The sequence below is a fragment of the Anopheles marshallii genome, chromosome 2 (genome assembly GCF_943734725.1).
Source record: "Anopheles marshallii chromosome 2, idAnoMarsDA_429_01, whole genome shotgun sequence".
In the NCBI taxonomy this organism is placed as follows: Eukaryota; Metazoa; Arthropoda; class Insecta; order Diptera; family Culicidae; genus Anopheles; species Anopheles marshallii.
In genome coordinates, this window is record NC_071326.1 from 3048150 (window position 1) to 3069071 (window position 20922).

The 20922-nt window shown below is 45.5% G+C and overlaps 2 protein-coding genes across 2 annotated transcripts; one reads left to right on the forward strand and one right to left on the reverse strand.

Annotated features, from left to right (window-relative positions):
• Nucleotides 1–947: 947 nt before the first annotated feature.
• On the forward strand, nt 948–9282 carry LOC128708006 (protein sprint). Its single transcript, XM_053802962.1, has 15 exons — nt 948–1297; nt 1380–1524; nt 1607–1822; nt 1902–2818; nt 2891–3080; nt 3146–3337; nt 3408–3567; nt 3649–4226; nt 4294–4699; nt 4785–4886; nt 4957–5121; nt 7746–8197; nt 8318–8686; nt 8750–8948; nt 9018–9282. Exons 1-15 carry the CDS (start codon nt 948–950, stop codon nt 9266–9268), a joined length of 4692 nt encoding a protein of 1563 aa, XP_053658937.1. The 3' UTR covers nt 9269–9282.
• A 5911-nt stretch (nt 9283–15193) lies between these two features.
• LOC128706961 (zwei Ig domain protein zig-8) lies at nt 15194–17728 on the reverse strand. Its single transcript, XM_053801906.1, has 6 exons — nt 17659–17728; nt 17343–17587; nt 17051–17264; nt 16803–16980; nt 15376–15512; nt 15194–15303 (listed from the first exon to the last, which is right to left on the reverse strand). The coding sequence occupies exons 1-6, from the start codon at nt 17726–17728 to the stop codon at nt 15194–15196; spliced, it is 954 nt and encodes a 317-aa protein (XP_053657881.1).
• Between the last annotated feature and the right edge of the window lie 3194 nt (nt 17729–20922).

Below are 20922 nucleotides of genomic sequence, written 5' to 3' on the forward strand. Positions count from 1 at the left end.
TCTATGCAGCTGATGATGAACGTGATTTGTCGATGGTTTTGGTGTAGTTCCATTAGCCCGAAAATGTGCTAACGTAACTTGTTCGCTGGGAGCAATTTCTGGTGGCAACTGTCGCTACAATGAAGATGAGAGTTTTTTTTGTTGTATGCCACTAACCACAATGCCAAGAGAGACGGGGTGACCGAATCAATTAAGTCGATTGAAAAGAAGCTCGCGGCAGCGTTGTAATAAATGTGCATCCATTCATTGAGTAAAAAAGAGCAATCAAGATTCGTCGCCGTTGGTCGCACTATTGGTAAGCAGACGAGTAGCATTTCAGTGGCATATTTTTCCCCCGGTCAGTCGTCGCGTTGTGCAGTGTAAGTGTGTGCGAGATTATCGGTGGGTGGGGGCGAAGTTACTATACGGCAAGCCAAATAATGTAAAGCAATGTCTACTGCGCTTTGCTTGGGTGCTCTTATCGAAAGTTTAAAAACTCTACTACTCACACACATCAAAGCAAGCTATGGCAGTGGCGCGTGAATCAGGCGGCGCTGGAATTCTTCCTAAATGTGTGATACATCATAATCATCACCACCCCAGAGGGCCCCAGGGCACGATGTTTGCGCGACAGGGCAGATAAAAATAAAAAGCAATCAAACGCGCGTTGTTGTTTACATACATATGCTGTATGGCATTCCGTACAGACCCTCACACGTATGCAACATGGGTCAGACGGTCGTAGGGAATTATATTCGTGTCTCTCGTGATGCTTTAACCAAGCTATCAAATAGACGCGTAACGCGGAGTTTAATCTTCTTATAGGTTTCCTTTTGAATTCTTGACCCTGCCTTACAGGAACGTATGAGCATTAGTGGCAGGAACGAAAGGGGCAGGGGAGTGGAGGAGAGTTTGATCGCTTCATAAGTACAGTCACTGTGAGTGCGTGTGTGATTTTGTGAGTGATCATGGATTCGGAAACAGACGACAACTGCTACGAGCGGAAGGACATTCCGGTCGATAGCTTCGGAGGTGACTTCTATCACAGCAGAGACGTAACCACGCGCCAGCTCAACCGACATCACCTGGCGCACTGTGCGTCCGATCTTTCCCCAGCCAATGCGCGTCCAATTTCATTGCCGGCAAAGCTCAGCAACAATCCCGACGGTGGAACGTGCGCAAACGGTCGTGATCAGCTCGACAGCGGAACGAATTTGGTCGATAGTTCGTCACTGATCCGACGGTACGCTGAGGTGACCAAGTTTAAGCAGGATATATCTTCCGGCAGTGGAAACAGTGCCAATAGGCTTTCAAAAGGGTAAGTACAGCGGACGTCTTACTCACCGAGTGAAACCCGCTTTATGCATCATTTCATTCATGGAGCTCTTTCTCATTTGTAGGCCGGATTCTTCACTGGCAATGGCAAAAAGACGACTCAGCACATTGCACTCCAGCGTTCAGCAGAACGAAGTGGAAACGATGGACGACGATATGATGCCTCTGCTCTCAAGTAATCGTGAACTCTCACAGGAAGAACTTTATGAAGTAAGACCAATGGTGGAATGGAGTTGCAAAAAAGGCAACGGTTACGTAGTATGCTTTAATGTTTGTTATTTGCTTTTTTTAGTCACACACATCACTTGTCTCCAGCTCGGAAGGAGGCATTATGGCCGAGGGTGAAGAGACTTCCAGTGACGAATCGCAGGAATCGAACAGTTCGGCCAACCCGACCGCGATCGTAATGAGCCTGCTGGAACGATTGCTTCGTTCGCATCCGGTGTGGTTTTTACCCGGCATTCAACGTTCCGGCGCGATCCATCTGCTGCAGGGGAAGGAAGAAGGGGTATGTTGTTGACCCGTCGAACCGTTTGGAAGTTTAGTAATCCATTACATGTTACCTCTCATGTTGTACCCGGTTTTAGACGTTTATTGTCCGCGGTTCTAGTCAGTCAAAAACGATGGCCGTTTCGGTGCGTTTGCCGGTAAACGCAGGACCTTACATTGAACACTATCTGATACAGTCCAACAATGGGCAGTTGAGTTTGGAAAGCTCTCGCTTCAAATTTGAATCCATACCTGCGCTTATCGCTCACTACACGCAATGCTGTGACGAGCTGCCCGTTCAATTATGTCTTCCGGTAGCGCTGCGCGAGGCGAAAAATCGCCAGCAACTATCATCACTGGCGCTACTAGGCCAAGAATTCTGGCGCTATCCGATGGCTAGCTCTCCGAAACCAAAACCAACCACCGTACCGGCGACAACACCGTCCGCCACCTCTAGTCACATGAACACCCCGTCCGAAGCAACGCACTCGAGCGGCATAGGCATATCCGTACTTAATCATACACCAATCGGTCATGGTACATCTATTACCGGGGGCACCTCTTTGGGTGCAGGTGGAATGGTAAACACGTTCGGGGAGACACCGACCGACACGTTCTCGACGCTGAGCAGTTTCACCGTTAGCAACGGGCAAACGCTGTTGAGTCCGGAATCGATCGACAGTGCCATCATGATGTCACCGATGACAGACCAGAACCAGACGGGGATCATTGGCAAAACGAGCACATTTAAGGCACGCAAGCAGCAAATCATTTCACCCACAACGCAACACGAGGTAGAAAAGCAAATAGAACTGTTCAACGCAAACATACTGGGGCACGGTAGCCACGGGGCTCATTCCAACGGGGACGTCACTGGCGGTGAAATGACAAGCTCAACCTCATCATCCATGGAGAGCCGACAGGGCGATGTGTTGAACGCGACCAGCACGTTAGAAAGGAAGCCCCGTGCACCTAGACCAACGCCACCGAATACGCTCAACATCAAACCGATTAGGTACAGTAAAGAAACCTTTTCCTCACCAAATCCCAAGTATGTATGCACTGATCGCCAAATTCCGTATTGCAGAAGTCCACCAGCACCACCGGCAAGACGAATAAAGCTTCAGATTGCAGAGAACAGCCCGACAGTGGAGAGAACTACATTCATGCATCAAAAAGACACGGACTTCACACCGACAACGGGATTTCCTACCAGAGATACAGCATTCCAGCGCAGAGAAACACCAGCGTTGAACACTGGCGCTTCCAACAATTCGGTACGTCCGAAACTGTAGAGATTGACAGAACGAAATGGTAATCAATCATTATGTTTAACATTTAGGGTTCACATGTAAGCAATACCGTGTGGTACTGTGATACCGACAACACTGTAGGAGATGGATCAGAGAAGCAACCACCACCTGCGGGTCAGGTGAACGATCACAAACCAGAACTCGACAATCATTGCTTCAGCGTTCCAGCAAGCACTCGCGTAAGTCGTCGTAACAAGCGAAAAGAATCGAAACACTATCAGGTGAGTACGAGATCTATTGGATGTGATCGAACCTGTGCGCATAATACATGTTGTTGTCTTACAATTGCAGGAATCGGACATTTTAGAATCACCGTCCGTCTACTGCAGAAGCACTCTCGTAGATAAGATCAGTGATTATGAGGACATTTGGACGCAAGATGCTGCTAGCAAAGCCGATCGTAGGTCCCTCCTAGGCCAGCGGCATGGAATGTTTGGCCAGGAAGATTTAAGTATGTTAGGACCACGTCGTAAACATAGGGAATGATGTTTTATTGTAATGTTTCGCACTGTTTTCTTTTTGTTTCCTCTAGCTCTAAAAGGTCTTGTCTCTCCGTCTATCGATTCCATGAGTTACAGACAGGGTAATTTCACCTCCTACCGTGGCCCTGCAGCGCACGGTGGTGCACACACGCATTACTCTGTCGACAATCTGGCCGTTGGTATGAGCGGTTTTGATTCTGCTAGTGATCGTGCCAGCACACCGACCGACAAACCAGCCCGTCCACCGGTGGCATTGAAAACGTTTTCACCCATACCGAAGGACGAGAGTCGTTTCGGTCGGGCGGTGTTGGCCGATTCCCGACAGCGATCGTGCATGAACATTTCACACACCACCACACCCGTCGGCACACCGGTGACGCTAGATGACGCAATAGGTGGCATAGGTGGTGGTGGTGTTGGTGGACAGGAGCAAAAACAGGCCAGCCCGTTCTATGCGGATCCGGCTGATATTCTAAGTAACATAATTCGTCGCAGTCCTTTGAATCGTTTGGCTTCGTCAAACAGCAGCCAGCGTCATTCGGAACCGCCAAAGCAGCTGTTTGGAAATGATGATATGCTATCTTACACGGTGCACCCTTGGGGCAATGGAAACGGATGTAATGTGAATGTAAGTGTGACGAATGATGAATAATGGTTGGATACAGTGTGTGTTCTTAAATGATGAATATTTGCAGAACAACTTTGCCGCATCTCTGGACGAGCTAGCGTTGGAGAAAAACGACTCAATGGTGTCGGGTGTTCGAATGCATGAATTGAGTATCACCGGCGGTAGTGGCGTTCACGCTACGAACGATTATGACTCTGATATCCGATGGAAAACTCCCTCCACTTCGATGAAGCCTGTTGAATCGACAGCGAAGCCACACCAGAAAAGTACAGATAGTCTAATGGGCAAACCGATCACGATACACCAGATTATTGCCAAGAAGTTGCCAGCACTGAATCTGTCGGAAAGATTGCTGGATAGCATGCTGGCGAATGATAGCGGCATCGGAGGCAATGGCGAGTCGGAATTCGGAACGTTAGGCAACAGAGGGCAGCGAAAGTCGGCCTATGATAACGTGGAGAAGCAAGCTAATGGTATATATATATATATATATTTCCACTAGATTTTAAGTGCAATACTTGAAGTATATTTTATGTTTGTACTTCTTTCTCTCTGCAGCCTATGCATCATCAGCTATCAATAGCGCTCATTCGGATGATGGTACCGTTTTTTCTGAACCGTGGGATAGCTCTCAGTGGGACTCGTTCCTGCCCAACGAACGTAAGTAGATCTTTAAGTTTACCCATGCGTAGCTTTCGTATCTGTTCTAATTGTGTTGAGAACGTTGTAGAATCTTCTCTGGAAGTTGCGAATATGGGTAATAGCTACGACAACAGCAGCTCGGTTGCCAAAGACACCCGCTACCGTAAAGACGTACACCAACAGTTACCACAGTCACAGCAAAAAGTAGCTACTATACTGCGATCTCGTAGTTGCCGCGATCGAGAAATTTTATGTAAGTAGATGAAACCATGGGATGTACTTCTTAGTACGTAGTAAGAGTTTGCGTGAGCTGCTTGCTATTTCTCATTGATTTCCCCCGATTCGTCCGGCGGGTTCGGACCTTTTTGTAACTACGCGACGAATTGAACCACTTCGGCTCGCTCTCCGTCTCGGGTAGGTATGAAGCGAAAAGAAACATTAATTTCAAGGCAAGGTACAAAAAGTCGTACATGTCGTACGGGTAGACATATTTGGACCGGGATTTTTTTTTACAAACATTGTGAATGTGTTCCGGATCAGGGTAATCCATCATTCCCCACTACCTGGAAGATGAATTGTATGAAAACGGTATGTTATTTTTGGGCGAGTTACCCGAGCTTATGTTTTGTAGGTCTTTTTCCGGCCCAGCCGGATGTGTGTTGAATGCTGGCAATGTTGCAACCGCCTTACCGTAACCTACATAAAAGGCCCAGGCTGTATAATACAACGGCTTTATTGCGTCAGCCACCCCACATGCTAAGGAAACCGATGGTTTGACATACATTGTAATGGGATCAAAACGATCGGTGGCCAAGAGTAATGACGCCCGATAAGTGACGAAGGCTTCGGACCGGGAGCATACCAAGCCGGCAACGAGACGCGAACGTACGTGTATGTGTGACCAGTAATAATATTCATGCTCTTCCGCTATCTTTTGATAGCTCTGCCGTTCCTGGGAGCTACACTCATCGGTGTTCGAAACGTCTGATAAGTAGCGGCTATTTGTACAATGATTACTTAGCGTCTGTACGCGACGGCATGGCGTCGCGGGCAACGGTGTGTGCATGTTCGGAGTGGGTTGGTTTGTTTATTTGCCTTGACTTGCCTTGATACGTGTAAAATAATGCAGTATTTGCACGGGGTTTATTGCGTATCGGGTTCCCGGGGGTGGTGCCTCGATGAGAAGCCACTTATTTCGGGAATATTTCCAGATAGATCTGACCAAGTTGGGTTCCAATAGGGTTGGGTGCATGGGGAACTGAGAGAATGGAAACGAGCTGAGCTAATAATATATTCCTGAGGATGCGTAATTTATTGTGAACTTGATGAGTAGAGTGTCTTACTCATGGCCGTATGCGATGCGTACATGCGCATGCGTATGTGTGTGTGTGTGTGTATGGATCGCATCCAGAGGGTGAAGACTTTGACACTTTCTTTCTTTGCTACGCACGATAACGTCAAGGACATACATGGAAGCATAGCTCAAGAGCTCGCAATGCACGACCGTCTCGGCTCAGTTTGATTGTGGTCTTCAAAGGAAACGGTTCGATCGATGGTGATTGGTTTGCACGGGCGCGGGAAAGCATAGCCAGTTGAAGGGCCTTTGCGCAGCCGGCAGCTACCACTGTAAAACGCACCTTGAAAAAAAAACCCCGAATCGGGACGCTAACTCCGTCTCCTCATCATTCTAATGAGAAACTATCGTTTTCGCCGTTTCGTGCAGTCGGGCAAAAATCGTTTCTCTATCTGCCATGCGGTGGTACAGAAGGTGGTCACATGTAAGATACGTGAACCGGAATGAAGCCACCATGATGAATTGCATCTTCGACGATGGGGTTATATCGCCCCCGACTTCGTCGAGTAGATGCGGATACGGATCTCGAGATTGGCTGATGGATCGGACACGGCGGAAAAGGCTGGCCGGTGGAAGACGGACTGGGGTAGCCAACGGATCTAGGGGTCGTAAATCCAGCTCAAACACCATTCAGCGGCCAACGGTAAACGGGATAGTTACTGGTGTTGCATCAACGCCATTACGCCATGAAGGTGAATGCCGGCCGAAAGTTGATTTAGTCAGTGGTGCTAGGCCCGATAACGAGGCGCTCATTGTTCGCAAACAGCACCAACTAGAAAACCCCGGTCGTGTTGAGTGGCAGTCGCCTGCACGCGCTACACGGAAGCGCCCAGCCCCCGAAGATGTGAAGTGTTGGCATAAGAGCCAGCACTTACGGGCTCTCAGTTGTACACCCGTCGGTAGTGGCAGTGGCCGATTTGATCGACTGTTTGGGGCGTTTCGTGTACAGGACGGGCTTCCGGTGCCAGAGTGTGAATATTCAGCAAAGCGGACATCAGCAACAGATGGAAACTTCTGTTCCGTGCTGCTGCTCGACGGTTGGTGTCGGGTTGAATATGACGAGTGTGATTCATCTTCGTCGCTCTCCGACAATACGATCATGATCGACGAGTGTAGCATTCTGAATTCGCTCGATTCGAACGTGATCCCGCACGATGCAGATGTAGAGCAGCTGTTCGGTTTGGACGAGCAAGGCAATATCATCATCAACGTGGGACACATTGAGGAAGAACGTGGCCGAACGCTGCTGGTGAAGAAGCGGCGATATCGCAAGATATTCAGCCGGCTAGACCAGGGCAAAGAGATTAACGAAACGACTCGGTTCGATGGAATGTGGCACAAGCTGGTGCATAAGTTGTTCACTTGCTGTGAAGACAAACTTGTTCGAGGTAGATACTTTATATTGGAATATTAACACTCCTTCATCACTGAAATTGGTAGCAAGAAAAGAGCGGGAAAATCAATTACAGAACTTCACCACTGCAGTTGCTATAATTCGTTTTGCTTCTTCCCCTTTTGCACAGGTCATCCACGCAACAGGTCCTCACACAATGGTCCGGGCGAATCGATTGCCACGTACGCCTTCTACCTTGCGAGCAAGGCGGATACAACGTTTTCTCGCAACATAAGCAATTTTATCGCCTGTACGAAGGAATCGAAAGCGGTTCCACATCCGCAGGTTGTGATGCGCAACATGCGCCAATTCATGTCCGGCATGAAGAACTATCTGGTGAAGCACGGCGAGGGTGACTTTGCCGGTGAGGTGCAGAAGGCACGAGCTCAGCTGAAAGCGGACGAGTTCCTCAACCTCGACTCCATACTGGAGGAGGTGATGCATAAGCTGGTGATACTGCCGTTGCGCGAGCATCTCTACGGTTTGTTCGTGGATTACTATAGCCAGTCGGGCGATATACAGCTGATTGTAGAGAAGGTTCGCTCGACAGCAGGTCGCGGTCCACTTGCATTCGGTATCAAGGTAAGTAGGACGACATACAGGTGAAGGGCCTTGAGATAAAAGCAAATTGTTGGCTAGCAATGAATAATGAAATGATTTAGAGTTGGAAATTTGTTTGATGATAAATTCCCTTTGTTTCAGGGCAATGTGATACCGCCGAGTCCTACAGCGATGCGACAAATAGCAACGTTGTTCGTGCGTCTGCAAGAGGCAGAACTACCGTTAGCTAAACTGGACTTACTTCTTGCCGCTGTGTCGACCATTTTTGAAGCAACCACCTGCTGCAACGGTCAGCAGTTGAGTGCGGACGATTTCCTTCCCGTGCTGGTGATGGTTGTGGCACACTGTGGATTTATCGGTGCGGAAATAGAGGCGGAGTACATGTGGGGATTGCTACAACCATCGCTGCTGAGCGGGGAAGCTGGCTATTACTTAACAGCCCTCTGCAGTGCGGTGCATGTGCTTAAGAACTTTAGTCTCAGCGAACAGGAAGGAACATCTACACTGGATGTATGTATTTCGTCTGTGCGTGTTGCGTGAATGTATGATTAACTGCATCGTTATTCATTACAGTGGGATTCATCTACGATGCCAAACTGCTCGTCGGTGCTACGCGTGATCATCCCGGATGAATACAATGGTTCTATACAAACGCGCACACTTCCAATACGACCGCATACCACCACGAAGGAGGTTTGCCGGATAATTGCTCACAAGGCAAGAATAACAAATGCCCAAGACTATGGTCTATTCAAGCTGATCGACGGTGAAGGTAAGAAATAGTGCTGTGTGTTTGGTAGAGAAATGCTATCTAACAACCACTCTCCGTGTATATTTTTAGAAACTCTTCTACATGACACCGAATGTCCGCAAGACGTCCGGATGACGGCGAAAGGAAAACATTTTATGATAGCGTACAAGAGGATTGACGCGAAAATAGCGTGGCCTACCGTGATGCCAAATAATGCTGCTAGCAACAACACTATGACCACTAGCACTACTAATACTACAAATGCTACTGCTAATAATGCTATCATTACTACCACTACCACCACTACTACTACTGCGAGTGATAATCAACTAAAAGTATAAGCAAACAATGAATTAAGCTTCCATCGTTAAACATTAAGTCTGATATACTCTTTTGTCATAAGGTCGTTTTTGCGCCGTCGTGTAACATCCTTATCGTTCGACTCTCATTTCAGACTCTCGGTTCAGTGTGGCTGCCCGCTTCCGGGATGCTATTTTGCTCGGTTTAATCTTAATACGCGTATAGTATACACATATAATCATATATACAATCAATCATATATACAATCGTACAGATGGTGAAGCTACATTTCGAACATTTGCAAGCAACTAAAGCGCTTCAAGTCTTACAAACACACCTCATTATCGATTCTCGTATATAGCAATGCAATTTTACTCTTGGATGAGTTTAGATTTTAATTCACCATAAAGCTAATGCGTATAATCACGTATCGGTAGCGTTTTCTTCTTGTGTAACACGTAGGAAGTAAAGATAATTTTAACACACTAACGTGTAAAGGTTAAAGGCATATATGCAACTCGGTGAAGTACGTTCTTTTATACAGTGCAGGAATGGTGTGTGTAGTAGTGCGGAAAGATAGCGAAGCTAGGGACGTATTATGCTATTCTCTGTGATGAAGCGCGTAAAAAACATGCCGTTCTCGCCCATGTTGCCGGTTCCCTTTCTTATCACGATCCATTTGAATGCAAACCAATTGGTCAAGCGTGTTTTTTAACTGATTTGTAAATGTTTTTTTTTTTTTAATGAAAACAAAGGGTCATGAAACAATGGGCATCGTAATGGAAATCTTTGTTTTACTACTTTCTCTCTTACATACGTACGTGTGAATGTGTGTTTTTATGAATATGTGTGCTGTTAGTTCCATTCGTATATTCTATTTCCGTCATCAAATGACACGATGTCCGAGCCGTTTTAATTATGTTACGGGATTCTTCACTAGCACTAGCATAAATCTTGAGCACACAATCATGTTCCCTCCGTTCAGCAGCATACTCTAGAACTAGTAGAGCAGAATTCAGCACTAATTCGAAACAACACATCGAAAACGAGTGTTGCGCCAAGAGCTTCCATTAAAACGCCTAGTCAGGCTTTGTCCGTATGCATTAGGTTTGTGTTGAGTTTACCATAGCTTTGAATTGCATATGTTCGTGATACCTTTTTAAAAAAAAACCTGGTTTGAAACTAATTTAATCCCTCATCACCCGGTTCTGCTGTTTCCGTTCCACAGGAATGAACGATAAGAACGCTCTCCTTTTGCTAAAGACAATGAATGTGTGAATGAATTGTGCGTAGTTTCATCTTTTTCCTACATCTAATGTTACTAATGCGTAAATCAATTATTAATTGCTAATCACATATTCTTGTTCCAAGGGGAGGTTTTCAGCCCTCCGTTTTTTGAGTGTGACACAATTTTTCCTTCTTGTGTGTTTGTGTGTGTGTGTGCTCATACTTTTAACGAACAAAAAATGCAACTAACTAAAACAACTAGCAACAACTATGTATATTAAAAAAAAGAACAAATTCCTTCTTTCGTCTTTAACTAAATCGCCAAATAAACCCCCGTCTTGTGGAACTTTGCTATTGCTCACAATGGTCGTGATCGGTTGCGTAAAGCAATGTGAATGAACTACAACTAATCGGTTTGGAAGAGAAGTAGTAGTAGCAGTAGTATAAACGATCAGCCAATTAGCAAGACACAACAAAAAAAAAAAATCACACAAAACTGCTCTGTCGAAACGAATTGCTCACAAAACATAAGAAAAAAAAAATCTACAATAGGCGTTTTCCTATCCTGCAATGCATTTACACAAACGGTGAAACAAGCACAGGCATGCCACTATCAGTAGGTAAATGGAAACGGATTTCGGTAAAGTTAAGGCATTTGAAATGCGCTGTGTTTGTGGGGCTCAGGAATGAACGTGAATCTATTTTTGATAGCTATCTTTTTCCCCCGATCTGATCACTGAAAACTCAACAATCGTGTAAGTAAAGGTAACTTCATGAAAAACGCAAACATAAAACGACAGTATTAAATGCAGAATGAATGGAACAAATAGAAAAAAAAACAACAACAATCCTTCTTACCCGGTAAACGCAATAGTAGCCCCCAAAAAAACTAGTAGGAGTAGTGTAATGAAATGCTAACCGATTGTTGGTGCGTAGTGAAAGCTGCCGGCAGGAAAAGTAAAGATACAAACAGACACGTTGATGAAATGAAAGCGATGGGATGGAACTGGAGTGAAGTGGAGAGCAAACAACAAGAGAAGGAAATATCTTGCCAAATAGGTATAGGAAGTTTTTTGGAAACATCTATTTTTACAACACAAGCGTATTTATTGCAGATAACGATAAAATAAACTCTCTCTATATATATACATACATACATATAAGATATCGGCTGTACATATGAACATTATTCGGACGTTTCGTTATACTTGTAAAATTCCTCCGAAATGACACATGATATACTCATATTTTTCCACTTATTCTCTGAGTTTTCGCTTTAAGGAACTATCGCTGAGCTAGTCCAAAATCTCATACATCGCGACCACGCTCAAGCTAGCGTTTTTTTTTCAGTCCTTTTTCATGTAAATTTTTGTTTAAAAAGGAAAAGTACAACACTGAACTGGTGTCAAAATATTGTTTAACGCATGTTCTTAATTGCATCTCTTTTCATTCGTTTGAATCTCCGCAGGCTTCATCATTTCGGATACCAAAAGATCATGCATGGAGAATATCAAAAACATCTGGTAAGTATCCTTAGCTCTCTGTCTCTCTTTCTTTGCTTGCGTTTATATGTCCATCGGGTGAGGCGAAATCCTCTAGAAACGAGTCGGTCAAGAATCTGAATCAGATTGATACAACAGTCGATCCTTTTGACATGGAACGTATGCTCAAAGAGCCAACACTGCACAAAACCTACAAAAAGATCTCTCCGAAGGTTTCGTCAAGGTTCAAAGGTTTTAGTGCCGAGAATGAAATACAAACAACCAGAAATTGTAGCTAGATTATAGTTTTCGAATACTTTATTTGTTCCATTTTCATAATTGTTAGGTTCATGTTCATGTAAAGTTACAATACATTATACATTATAGTGCTTCGTTTCATTATTATATGTATATATATATATATTCATTTATATACACATATTTAGCGTTGACCACAACCATCATTTGTCTTATCAGTTTGAAATACTGCATCGGTTTTTTATTTATGGTTTAGTTTTTAAACCCATGTACCAAAAAACAAACAAAACAAAAAAGAAACAGACAGATAGAACATTTCATTGTTGTACCACTCTGTTGTATTCCACCTTTTACATCTCGCCATGTAATATTACGCGCTTTACTATGCATTTACTATTCGTTCTCGTTCGTCATTTTTTTTGGGAAGGGGTTTGGTTTGTTTTGTATAATAATACATCTGATTATAAAAAACTATCTTTTTGTTTTTTTTGTTGCATTTAGTTTAGCGTTTGTTTAGTGTTTTTTTGGTTTGATTTTTTATATGAAAAATAAAACATCTCAAATTATACGTCACAACACTTCGTTTCCCCACTTTCCCGCTTTTTTCACCCCCTTCTCACCCACGTTCGTATAAATCGATACACTCTTGCTATACGTCTAATGGCTCACTCAATGGTTTATTTTGTTGTGCTGCTGCTGTGCCGCTGCATTGCATTTTGTATTTCTGGTGCTGCATTAGCATGGTAGGCCCGGTTTACTGCTGGCCACGTCCCCCAGTTACCTCATGGTGACAGTAGCTTCGGACGCAATGGGGTTTTTTTTTTTACTTCGGCATATCCCGGTGATCGTTTCCGGACGGTTCCAGCCTTGGCGAGTGTCACCGGGCGTTTAGCAAAAGGGGGACCCCGTACAGGTTTGCAGTGCGTTATGGACCATTTATCGTCGCTTTCGCGCATATGTCGGTAAGAATACTGCTACTTGCTTGGAGCACAGCTATTAAAACACGGCTAGTATGCACACTAGTTGGTATTTGGTATTTTCTGTACTTATCTATAAGGGTTTTTGTTTTCTTTTAAAAGATAACAAGTATATCCTTACAAGCTAAATTTCACTCGAATTTCCAGTTAATAAGCGCCATATTAGTTATGTTTTGTGTGTATGTGTGTGTGTGTGTGATAAGACTGTTTGACTGTGTTGTTGTTGTTTTTTTTTTGTTTAATTCACAACAGTTCGTGCATGGGTTCGTGTAATCGTGTACGGAAATCGTGGGTTTCACGTGTCCTTCTTCACAACCGCTTCTTAGTTATCAAACCTTTATATCCCTTCGCCTGAATCGTGCATCACACGCGTAGAATCTGATTCTACCTTATCATCGCCGTGTGTATGTGGGTGTGTGGATGCGTGTTTTTTTTTATATTAGTTCGAGAAAAAACAAACCGAACAAAGACAACACTTACGGTTAGTGATAGCGATAAATATATGTAGTGGAATATAGGCTATTCGATAGTGTGGCACACATTAAATTTGTCCATTCCTCAGCATCAAGCGATCTTCTCGCAGATCGCACGATACCGTGATGTGCTACCGTCGGCTGGACGTTTTGTTTATGGTGCAAAAAGACGTATGTTTGTTCAAATAAGACACGCTTAGAAAACACTGGGCTCTGTGAGCATATTTGCGCAAAATGTGTATGGGATATGCGTTTTTTTTTTGTTGTTTTGTTTTTCACGGACTTTCACATTGAATAAGCGAAATAGGGAAAATGGGGGACCGATGGGATAGAAATATGTGAGTTTTTTTTTTGTTGTTGTTGATAAGGAAACCACGTGCACAACGTTAAATAGCTTTTTGGCTCAAACCAAGTGTTCGGGTCCTGCTACACCGTAACGAATTTCCTACCTATCGTGACCGCCATACCGACGTATGGCCAAATTCACCATCCATTAGCCCTAATACGTAGGATGAACATTGATATTCGCAATTTCACATCAATAATTTGTATGAACTCACCATACGGCGTTCTCTCTTGCTTTAGTTTAAGTCTAATCACAACCGAAGACTGATATTATTACGCTAAACATTGTTTTTGTTTTTTCTTCATTTCTCTAACGATGCACTTATCGATAAGTGTTGTATGCTGTTAGTCGCAAATAGTGTGTGTGTGTGTGTTGTGTATTTTAGTAACGATGGGGAAAAATAGTTGTGTGTACAAATATTGCTGCTTGTGTTAAGTAAAGTAGCATCATTGCCATTTTGTTTGTTTTTACGTTATCCCGCTTGCTCGCCTTCCTTATTCCAACCGGTATGGCCCGGTTGATCCTGGCTCGTTCCTTGTGCTGCAAGCGGGATGTCACATCCATTAAATCACAACCTTGTCCAAACAGTGCCACCATGCACATTTGGTTGGTACCACGAGCACGGACACTGCCCCTTGGGGGCCCTTTGCTCGCGCTCGCTTGAAGCCGACTTTAAGACGAATATAAATATATTATCATTAGTTCTTTGTTTCCGTTACATACCGTAATATCTCCGGCACCCGGTATCCCGGGATGCCGGTGTGTATGTGTGTGTGTGTGTGCCACACACATGCAGGTGTATCAAAACTTATCAACCTCTGTTAATCGCTAGTACAACCATGGACCGACAGTGTAACTGTCGCATTGAAATCTTATCTAATTCTTTTGTTGGAGATGCTGAAAACGATTATCCTAGTTGTGGACCGATCCGTGAGGCGGGATCGTGCGGTAATGCAAAAATGAGGGAGGGCCTGGGAATGCAACCTAAAACTGCACTCCTTCGGTGCATTGATATGTTGGCTCGGGGGTTCTAAAATTCGGGATTTCCGGTGCTTTTGTGCTGCAGGTTTTGCTCGATAGGGGACAGAACGAGCGGCTTTACATTCCGGTGGCTTTCAGAGGAGGGACAATGTGTGTGGGAAGTGGAGTGAATGCGGCCAAAGAGCATGCATGATGTGGGGTTTTAAGCTGCACCAGTCTACAGTCACCGGACACAGCAGAGCCCGATCAGCGCCAGCTGGACGAACACGACCAGGCACACCATCGATTGCGGTTGTGGTCCAGTGCCATGCTGCATAGCGGCCGGATTTTCTCCTGTGAGAGTAATGGGAGGGTACAAGTTAAGGTCCGAGAACCGAGTGGAAATTCCACGGTGCTCGTACGTACCATTTAACACGTGGACCGATACCATCGCCTGTGCAATGTCGGCCAGGGCGCAAGTGTAGTTTCCCGTGTCGTAACGATTGGCGTTGGCAATGTAGAGTCGACTCATCGCACCACCAGGAAGTAGATCGGTTTTTACACTGTAAATAAGCAGACGACAGGGAAGAAACATATTTCGCAATGATAACACTTCTTGGCGGAGGGCACACGACACGACTATCACGAGCAGTGCTGGAGAAAGCAAACATCTATTTATAGCGGACTATTGGTATGTGAATGGTACGAAAGCGGTAGAAAACTGGCACGCGTCATCATTTTAAAACAGACTGCATAACTTGCAGTTTTGTAGATTGAATTTGAATTGATTGAATTGAATTGTACAGGAGTTCATTGTACAGGGTGATCTTGCTTATCAAGCGTTACAACTGCTAGGCGATCTTGGCCTGTTGCAAGAATGTCTTGAACCACTGACGAGTGTTGGGAACATCCACATCACTTTAACCATAATAGGGACCTCCCACATATCCACGGTGGGGTTCTGGAAAGAATTTACCACCACGGGACACGGTGGCAAGTGTGGGCTCAACTAAGAGTTCAGCTTTGTAGCGAAAGCCTCAGGTTGGTTGTTAACGAGACAAAAACCCAGTTGATTCTGTTGAACCCAGTTGAAGTTGAGTTAATTTCACCTATCCGGGGTCAACTCAAACCACCTGTCGCGACGAACGAAGCTGGAACAATGTAGACCTTGTACAGTTGTCACCAGAATGACACCGGACGACACAGCCCATGAAGTTCTTTAAGTCCTTTAATCCCAGGTTCAGTTGAAGTAATGGCGTTGATGCGTCCGCCAAGAAGGCCGGGACATTAAATGGGTAGACGGCGGTTTTAAGGACTCCTACTGCAGCTATCCAGTGGCTCCTCCATTGACGTTCCAGATTTATGGGATACAACTAAGAAGTTGTCGTGATATTTGGGTATGTCTAGACTTGGACTGTAATGTAATGACCTAATGGCATCAAGAAGTCTTGCGTGTAACTCAATCGCAATCAATTAAACAATGAATTCAGCATTTTCCCATCTCCTCAAAATCGGTTGCGCTCTGATCTCGTCTTCGCGTGCTAAAGCTCAGCAACATCTATCGATCCAACTGGCCACTGCCATTTCCATAAGGTTGTATTCAATTTCCATCTTTTAAAAGAGTTCATTGTGACTTTTCTATATTGGTTGGTTGGATCGTGTTTGGCAGCTTCGCCGTGACATGAGAAGGTAATTCTATGAGTAATTGCTTTGTTTTTTGGCGTTGGAATTCTGATACTTGTGGTTGTTGTATAGTTCGAAGTTCAGAAGCAACTATGTGTTTGTGTGTACTATCCCCAATCCTAGTGGGATTATAATTCGCCCATAAAAGAGCGCAAGCAAATAGGCCTTACCTGATTCCACCACGGCTTGTGTCGTAGTTGAGCATACGCATGCCATGCTTCCACGTGACGTAGCTCGTCGGTTGTGGCACTCGGCTAATGATGCACTTCAGCTCGATCGTACTGCCCGGTTTGTAGAACTTGTCCAGCGTAGCCTGACCCCTCTCGTCTATAATCTCCACCCGAGGTACTGCAATGGGAGCGAGCGTATGGTGAGTGATTCTGACGGATTCACGTACGGCGATGCCAGCACTACTTACCGACAACGATCAAGTACACGAGATAGACCAGCGGTGGATAGGACGAGATTTGACACTCATAGTGGCCCTCGTCGCGTTCATTCGAGTATTGAATCAGCAGCTGCCAATCGTTCGGTGGCTGGAACTGGAGGGAGTAACGCGAGTCGCTACTGTACGTCTGACGGCCAACGGTGATCAGATGAATCTCGTCTCCCTTCCGCCGTACCCACGACACCTGCAACAGTAGCAAAGCGTGCACTCTGTAGCCCGTATGTCCACAACTCATCAGAAGGGACCCTTCGCCCAAACCTACCGTTCGCTCGCGCAGATCGTTCACACGACAGTGCAGATACACATCACTGCCCAGCTGGGTGGTCACGTTCGCGATCATGTTAGCATCGTCGAAGAACGGGTACGGATCGTGCGTAGTGCTTTCGACCGACTCATCCTCCTGCTCATCGTCGTCGTTGGGCAGATCGGTGTAGGGTACGGATATTTCCTGCCAGAAGTTACGCGGCAAACTCATAAACGGACCGCTTGCTTGGAGGGCGGAAGATTCTGCAATGCATCGGAAGTACGCCTTTAGTCGCCCGCAGCGTCGCTCGTCCCCGTTTTGCGCCAATACTCACTCAGCACCGATCCTGACACGCAGTGCAGCAAAAGGTAGATTGCCGCTACCCCATTGGTTGGCAGCTTCATAGCAGCATAGTATTTTATACGACTTCCCAGGTGATCAAATCCGTCGTCGATCGTCGATCGCAGTCACCGTTTGCTGTTTTCTTGTCCTACTTCTTGTCACGGGGTGGTGCCAAAGTCGGAACGGTTCCAATCACATCCTTCTCGCCCTCTCGGTACAGGTCACTTTTGTTGCGGAGTTTTACGCGTTCAAGTCGGCTGGGTGGGTGAAAAATAGCTGCAATCATTGTTAATGGTATTCAAATCGTTTCTACGTGTTTGTCGGACGATAGATACCGTCCGACGCGACTCATTCAAGCGTACATATGTAATCAATCGACACAGCGACACAGTTCACAGCGGTACGTGCCACGGATGCACTAATCAATAATTCCGCAGTGTTGATGAGCGGTCACCAGCGAGGGGAACCTAACTGTACGCTAAAGGCTGGCTACCTTACTTACCTTCGAGCCTCGAATATCCTGGTCGCGGAAAGGGTTCATTTAGCGCACTTTATCCCTACATTTGGCCCACGGGCTGGGAGGGAATGATAAAAAGCCAAACCTTCTCCTCTGCTTAGTTGGACCCGTAAGCTTTTCGGCAGGATGTTTTCTTTCTCTTTCTTATTTCACGGACACCAACTCACTCACACACACACACACAGTCACTGTACCGCACTGCCAACTATATCCATTCTGCCACCTAAATCTTCACCCAAAGCACGCAATCCTCTGTGCGCATTTTCCATTCACCAAGCACAAGCCTTTGGCACGGCAAATGTAAGAGAAAAATGGCCACCTGCTTCCATTGAGCCAACGCGCTACTCCACCATCCCGTCCACGGTCACTTGTCGCCCGTACGCGAGTGTAACATGTTGTGCAGAGTTTGTGCAGAGGCCACAGAGTCCGCGGTGGTGTGGTGTGGTGTAAGGTCCGCGACGCGCGACACGAGCCAAAAGGGGGGGGGAGGGGGAGCGAAAGGATGTGCCCGAGGACTAGAGCGGGAAATGCCAGCACACACGGGGAAAAGTGTTTTTCACACGGGTTTTGGCTTCACAGCAGTGCAGGTTTGCCTGCTCCTCACTAGCACGGGCAAACGATGGGATGGTTCACAACCGATTAGGCAACAATGATGGCTTGAATGATATGAGATTGCTCTAGTTGGTAATGGTAATGGTAGGGTTTTGATTCAAGCTTTTCGAAGGAAGAAAAAAGCCACTACACACTGCTGCTGTTGCTGAAGGATGATGCTGCGAGAAAGTGTGATGCGTGTGCGTGTAGCTGTGGTAGTAGTACCTGCAAAACGAGTCCACCAGTATTTGGGAGATTTTGAGCGCGAAAAATGGTGCTCCAAGGAGAGCTTTTTCGCTGATGGAGCACGTCCCAAGGAACAATTTTGTACCCCGCAGTTACCAGTGTCGACTGGTACTCCACATACTGGGTGGCTTTTGAAAAGATGTTATACCCTGTCCCTTTCGGACATTACACTGCTTTTTGTATCTTCTCGCTCTTCTGAGACTTTGTTTTATTTCCGCGGCGGCGAAGACAAGTGCGCGTGTGGATTATTCTAGATTAACCTAGGGTATCGGTTTAAAATGGAAGATAACCCAAATATAATCGTCCTGTTCTATACTGTCTATTCAAAAGTTTACAGGAAACTCGCATCGCAACAGCATTCGACCCAGGGGCGGATCTAACGGTGGGCGAAGTAGGTGGCCGCTTAGGGTCTCGTCGTGTAGGGGACCCCGAAAAAAGCAGTTTGGTAGAAAAAAAGAGTATGAATTATGCCAGAAATGGGCACGAAAAGCATCGCTTTAGCCTTCTTCGTATGCTAGAGGAAACCACAATGGGTGGCCACACCTTGGAGAAATACACCCCTTCCCCCGTTGGGGTGGATGAACCAGCTTTGAGTGAGATAGTTACGGGGCTACTCCATCTCCAGCTTCATCAACTACGCTTTTTGCTTCGTCTCATTTGCGGTGCCACGAAGTTACCCCCTCCCCCCTTCTCGGGAAATTTCTGAAATTTGTTTGTGATCAATCTCCACCTCCCTTCCTCTCCAGTCATTTTTTGTCATTTGGTTATAACCCCCCCCCTCCCCCCCCCCCCTCTTTTTGTGCAGCCGTCCATCATCAAAAAAAAAAGAAAAAGAGAGCTAGGCACCGTTTTCTCGTTCCTTTCATACCCCTCCGATGTGTCGGACAATCCTGCTGTTCGGACGATAATCTGGCCCAAAACAGGACAATCTTTCGCTTCGTGCCCACTTCGGAACGGCTTCGCGGCATTTCGGTGGAAAGCATGAACTGCGCCGAAGCAACGTGCAATGGAGTACTAGATTGGTTGTTTGAATTTCAAAATAAATACCCGTTACCTACTCAACTTTTCTTTGTTTGGGGGGGGGGGGGTTGCTTTCACGATTCGCAGGCTTGGCATTTTACCGGAGTCTTCTAAATTGCTTGTCTTGAAGTCTTGGGTCGCTCTGAAGCAGATTTTCGAGTCCGGCAACAAGTAAGAAAGGCTCTTGTGCTGTCACTTACGAGGCCAAGAATCTTTGTGAGCATCTTTCTCTCGAACTACTGTGAAATACCAGTGAACTAGCTTAATGCAATTTTTGAGAAGAGTCATTCATAATATAAATCTTGACTTAGGAGTCCTTCAAATATGGAATCGATTCATGAATTCTCAGACCTGTGACGCACAAACTCATAGCTGGTAGTCTTCAATCTTGGACGGAACTTGAATTTTAGATAATTTACGAATCTTTTAGCTAGACATTCAGATTCATTCATATTCACCAACCAGTACCTCGAATGTATAGAGGTTTTGGTCGCTTGTGGAATGAGAATTTTTTCGCCGATTTCGAATTTTCGGCCCTATGCACAATATCGAGTACTTGTCTCAGAAATAATTGTGAGTACTGGAACTTTATAGGCGCTTTGAATAGGTTAAATGGAGAAGATTCCTGCGACTTTGGAATGACCGACTCTTCGGTTGATGTCAGTGCTGACCTATGTTTTAATGTAAAATTTGGACGACTTCAAAATGGTGATTCTGTACATCAACTCTTTTAGTTGGAGGCAGCTTTTCGGGGACTATTTATCGAATTGTAATTCGAATATTAGAGGGTCCAACTCAATAGGATATCGGTTATTCTTTCGACTTTTCCTTCATTACCTTCCCGCTACCGATCCATTCATATTGCAACCATACAAAGGCGAG